General features: G+C 39.1%; 1 protein-coding gene across 1 annotated transcript; it reads left to right on the top strand.

Moving 5' to 3' along the window:
* Positions 1-616: 616 nt before the first annotated feature.
* On the top strand, positions 617-2260 carry LOC116322395 (bone morphogenetic protein 10-like). Its single transcript, XM_031742442.1, has 2 exons — positions 617-944; positions 1212-2260. Exons 1-2 carry the CDS (start codon positions 617-619, stop codon positions 2258-2260), a joined length of 1377 nt encoding a protein of 458 aa, XP_031598302.1.
* Positions 2261-6087: the final 3827 nt, after the last annotated feature.

The raw sequence follows: 6087 nt of genomic DNA, 5'->3' as shown, positions 1-6087 counted from the left end.
CAACTTTTCTCTTAATTCTGCAATACGTACAGAATGTATGACGAATTGAAATGTTTCACCCGACCCACAGCGTAAAGCTTGAATAAATAAATACAAGACATCTATGAGATAATGAGATGAAAGTTAAAGTATCAAGTATAAATATGGGTTGCATGAGTTATATGAAAGCCTATGTGCTATATTTAAAATTCAATTTGTGGTTAAAAAATATGGAAAACCACCCAAATCACACGGAAGATTATTTGATTTTAAAATGGTACATTCTACTCTGTTTTTACAACTTTTTTTTTGCCTAAATTCACTGCATGTAAATGAGAATATCAGTGGACTGAATGTCATAAGATCCTTGTGCAGAGAGAGAGGAGGGCAGCCCATGCTTTAGTGACATCTCCAAACATGCACAGCACATTGGTCAGCACAGCCCTGCCCTCAGAACCTAACCACCAGATCAACAAGGGCAAAGCTGTTTTCCCTTTGTCCCCAACTGCAACCTGTTGGCCTTTAACAGAGAAACCTCTGGAACAAGGTTGCACTTTCTGCAGGTGTTTTCTCCAAAGGCTCTCATCTTCCTTTCTTATGTCTACTCTTTGGAATTAAGCATTTCCTCCATTCAGCCATGATCACTTCACTTTTCTCCAACCTTGGGTTTATCTACTTCCTTCTGGTGATCATTCATCTGAGCTTGAGCAGTCCTATCAACCCCGCTGAGAACCATCACAGGGCATCACTTGGTAGTGTCGTGGTTGATAATCCACTGGTTGATGCACAGGACTTTCTAAGCCAGTTTCTGTCCACGCTGAACCTCACAAAGCTGAGGCCCCAGACCCGGCAAATTGCTGCATACAAAGAGCCGCCAGAGTACATGCTTGAGCTGTACAACCGATTTGCTAATGACCGGACTGCTGTGCCGTCAGCCAACATTGTGCGCAGCTTCAATAATGAAGGTACAAGCTTCTTTTTGTTTTGTAAACATTTAAATATTACCACTCGCATTTTTTCTTTCTTCACACTCTTGTCACGTTTAATGTTGTGTTCAGGAATTTAAATTATTCAACAGTTTTGACTTATGGAGGGGAAAGTGATGTACTATAAATGCGAATTATTATTGTTTCATTTCATCCTGACAATTTATGAGTGAGAGTGCCATAAGTCTGACCACGCACATTCATACAAAAAGTTTTGAAGCACGCTTTTTCATCCTTTAATTTCAGATTCATCCCCCTACAGTATAACACCCAGGGGTGTAAGGATATATCCCTTGCTGTTTAATATCTCCTTGCCCCACCACGAGCGAATAACATTAGCTGAACTTCGACTTTTCACTTTGGTCTGGAAGGCCCAAAGACCGTCTGCTGGCTTTGATTGCAAGGTGACAATCTACAAAGTACATGAGGGAGTTGTTTGGACTAAAGAGGTGGGGAAAGAAGGGAGAAGGAGGGATAAAGAGGAGGTGTTGGAGATGAAGGATCTGGAGGAACTGGTGACAAAGCATATCCATGCAAAAGATAATAGCTGGGTGTCATTTGACCTGACGCATGTGGTTACACTCTGGCGGAAGTCAGGGTGTGCAACTCACAGACTCGAGGTTCATCTTGCATGTATGGGGTCAGAGGATGAAGGTGCCACACAAGAGGCCACAGAGGAGGCAGAAACTTTGGTGGACATTGACAGGAGCTTGGACGGGAAACACAATACAATAATGATTGTGTTCTCAGATGATCAGAGCAGAGACCACAAACAGGACAAACAAGAGCTCATCCAAATGATTAACCACGAGAATGACCTTCCTGAGAACATGGGCAGGGGCCAAGAACCCTTCTGGGAGCATGTTAATCACAAGAACGGCCATGCTAAACAGGACGAGCTGAACCAACAGTCTCTCATGCAACCGCAGTCCAACCTTATCTATGACGCACCTCCTCGAATCCGTCGCAATGTTAAGAGCGAGTCATGCAAAAGAACACCTCTCTTTGTGGATTTTAAAGACATTGGCTGGGATTCATGGATCATCCAGCCTCTGGGCTACGAAGCGTACAAGTGCAACGGCGTATGCAACCCGCCTATGACTTCTGAGGTCTCCCCCACCAAACATGCCATAGTGCAGACTCTGCTGAGCATTAAGAGTCCAGATAGAGCACCGCGTGCCTGCTGTGTGCCCACGAAGTTGGAGCCAATCTCACTACTTTATCACGATAATGGGGCGATCACTTTCAACCACAAGTATGAGGGAATGGTGGTGGCAGAGTGTGGCTGCAGATAGTCCTCAGAATATTACTTATTACTTATTACTAAGACTGTGTTGTGATGGATCTAAAAGTCATCATCTTAGAAACATCTCTATCTATCTATCTATCTATCTATCTATCTATCTATCTATCTATCTATCTATCTATCTATCTATCTATGATCTTATGCATTGGTGTGTAAAAAGCACAGGTCAGGACTTAGTTGTAAATTAGAAATGAACACATGATGTAAATTTGCAATTGTATAAAGATAAATCAATAATCCTTATATTAATGTAGACTATAAGCCTTTCGATATAATGCTGCAAATCTTATTAACCACAATGATCTATTACTGTAGTCGAAACAAGAGAGAGGAAACGATTGTCTGACAGCAAACATCTGAAAATCAAAGTATAAATGTTGTTCCCGTCTCGTGCCACATCATGAGGAGTAAGCCAAAAAGCTAAATAATGCAGACAACAGCAATAACCTTCTGAATATTTTGGGATTCTGAGAGAAATTAAACAAAAAACTTCCTCTATAAGTCTCCACATTTCCTTCAATATCTATATTTATTTCAATAATTTATACATATTTTATGCACTACATAAACTGTAATGTGTGTTTTTTTAAATTATGAAAAGCCTTATGTGTTATTTGAATAACAATCCTGCTGAAATGCTTTATATTGAGATATTCAGCCACAAATTTCTAAATGACATAATTTGCTTCTTTGCCCTGTGGCATGTTGGAGCCAGCCAGATGATTTAAAGACTGTGACATTTTTTCTCCTATTTGCTTGCCATACTTGCAGAAAATGTATTTTCGATGGCTTTTGACCAGGAGAGGATTTTACGGTGTGTTGGAGCTCTTCGGGGGCTTCTTGTCTGAAAAATGTTATTTCTCGTGCTTAATCTTGCAGTCGACTGCTGTGAAATCATGCTTTATAGCAGCCATTCATATCTTGCTTTTTGGCTTTCGACATAAATGCTAATACGGTTGGGAAAAAAAAATAAAATATCTGAAAACAAATATGTTCACTGAGCAGTTTTTGAGCTTGTGCAACATATTTCATTGTCAGGTAATCACCGCACTCCCCATCAGTCAGCCGTAATCCCCGTCCCTCTAGCGCCACATGCCTGGCGGGCCTCACTCTGCCCGCTTCCATACCAGAGTGATAAAGAGGTGTCAGAGCCTGGAGTCTTGTAGGCCATCACTCAGGATGAGACGCCACTCCAAGTGGTAGCATTTGTGAGAAGGTGGTGTCAGATTCCTGGTCTCGAGCGCCAGCTTGTCCTAATGACAAGTCTACCATCAGGTTCCCTGCTGCCCTCTGAACCCTCCCACTTCCCTTTTTTGACACTGGCATGCTTACACTCTTATCAAGGCCAAGGCAACGGTACAAATGGAAAAAATACATGTCACATCATCACCTAGCTTTTGCTGTTAACAGTCGGAAGTAGATAACAATAATGGAATAACACTGTGGAACTTAATAGGATCCTCACGTAACGAACAGATTTACATGGGCCAAGTGTGCAGGGCAGAGATACGGACAGGCAGTGAATGGATTCATTTATCATTGTGGAACTTATTTAAAATGGAAGTGGGAAATATTTTATTTTAATTTTGGATTTTACAGTGCTGACTATTTGACACTTTAAATCTGTTATGGTCTGAACTTATAAGCGCCTTCAGTTTATTTGTAGACATGTTTGGGAGCTGTTCTGTAACATACCCTATGCTACTTGAAAAGTTAACCTACATTTTAACCAGAAAGTGGAAGTATACACTCATATACTCCACACTGAAATGGGTTCGACTTTCTAGTTCATGATGTTTAAAATGTTCCCAAAGGGCCACATGAGAAACTGGGACTGTTGTGGTTGTTGTTATTGGCGTGGCCTTCCACAACAGTCCCAGTTTCTCATGTGACCCTTTGGGAAAATCAGTTTCCCACTTCTGACTTTAAAATAAGTGTTTTACCTTCAACTTTATTAGTGTGCACATTCTCACCTTCTTACATTTTGGCTCTTATGCAGGTTTCATTTTTAAACCCTGCAAATGCTGACTCATGAAATAATTGCCAGAAAATGTTATTTTTTTAAGTGAACTAAAGAAAAAGTGGCATGTATGAGTTTTAATTTGCAATTTATTGCCCACAGTTTGTTTATGTTAAACAATCAAAAACGTATGAAGGAGTTAGGGATAAAAAATGGTGTAAAGCTCTCAAAAACTCATGTAACAAATATGATAGACTTGGGATTACAGGTTAAGCATAAAGCATGAGCCACAAATATATACCAAGAATGAAGCCAATAGGAGAGCTTCAATGAAAATTCATGACAAGAAAAAGTCTTACTGTTTGTTTTTCTTATCATTAAGAACTTTAATTTCTGCAAAGTGTTTTTTTTTATTATAAACATAATCTCATTAAGCTTAAACTTACATTTTACATGTAAACACTTTCTACTAAGCCTAAAATATCTACGAAACATTCATTAAATAGGCTTTCCTTTCTTCCACGGCAGCAAAACCCATAAAAGGTCAAGCTGGCTGTTACAGCAGTTGCAGATTAAAGGTGCAGAACGTGACATTTGAAAAGCTTTCTGTTCATGTTAGACCATTTCTTTTATGTTTGCTCTCACCCACTTTGACACGTTTCTTGGGCCCTTTTTAGATTTCTCAGTACTGAACATGCACTTTCCACAAAAGTTCATTATTGAAACAAAACACTGTTAACCTCCAAAATGTTTTAACTGGCAAAATGAAATTTCACCCGCTGAGTCACAACATTACTTTGATGCTGTATAAACCAGGGTGGTAAAAATGCATATTCTCTCAGAACATTAGTGGACTGTGTAGGTGTATTCTTCACCTTCTAATTCCATAATAATTGTGTGCTACATATGTTGACTGACACTGAGTAGCTGCTATTACAGACTATTAATTTTGTGATGATAGCTGACTGCTGTTGTGTTTTTTATTGTATTGTACTCAAAGAAATACTCTTCAAGAACAAGTGGTTCTGCATTCTGCTTTATTCTGCCATTATATTTGCATATAATGCAAAGGACACATCATTCTCTCGTTCAGTGTAATGCAGGCCGAACAGCATTGTGTGATTCTAACATCATCTGCAAGTTTCTAAATATAATTTTGCTCAAGTTGCTTTCGATTATTTCTGCTGAAGTTTTCAAAATACGTAAAATCCCCCTAAACATGTGCTCATAATAAATAAAAAGGCAAATGACTGTGCAATTGTTTACAGTGTGAAGAGTTACAGCCTGCTTATGTCTGTGTGAGCGAAACAGACATTTATATCAGTTCAATACTTTAATTGTCCAAATTAATGCAGCACTATCGCATTGTGTGAGTCATCATATTCAGAATAGCCTGTTTATTTGTCAAAATCTGCCAAACACACACATTGGAAGTCATGAGTATGAAGACTGTAAAGCATTTTTATAGAGTTACAGTCATTTGTGGTCTTAGAGGAGCTGCTAAGATAAACATTTAATGGGGGCAACAGCCTGCCCATAAGAATAAAGATATGTGATGATATAGCAATGTAAAGGAAAGTAAAAACAGAGCACAACAGTGTAAAGGAAGATGTAGGAGAAAAGATCGTGGATGAAAATCTGTCAGGATCACCCTCACTTTCCAGCACTGATTTGTTACTATAATGTACTATTGTACACAGTAGGCCTGTGCTCTGTGTCGACAGCCATGCATTACATCTTGCAGACCATTAGGATTTTGTTCTGTGCTGTGTACAATTTCTTTTTCTTTCTGTGACTGTTGTCTACATCCATGTAAAAAAAAAGTTTTAACAGGATTTCTATGAAAAGCTAAGAAC

Source organism: Oreochromis aureus, linkage group 7 (genome assembly GCF_013358895.1).
Source record: "Oreochromis aureus strain Israel breed Guangdong linkage group 7, ZZ_aureus, whole genome shotgun sequence".
Taxonomy (NCBI): Eukaryota; Metazoa; Chordata; class Actinopteri; order Cichliformes; family Cichlidae; genus Oreochromis; species Oreochromis aureus.
This window is presented reverse-complemented; position numbering and strand designations above follow the sequence as displayed.

Bases quoted from the DNA above. Each gene is read 5' to 3' on its own strand.
- LOC116322395 (XM_031742442.1), top strand. From the start codon at position 617: ATGATCACTTCACTTTTCTCCAACCTTGGGTTTATCTACTTCCTTCTG. The intron at 945-1,211 runs GTACAAGCTTCT...CTTTAATTTCAG, and splicing joins GCGCAGCTTCAATAATGAAG to ATTCATCCCCCTACAGTATA.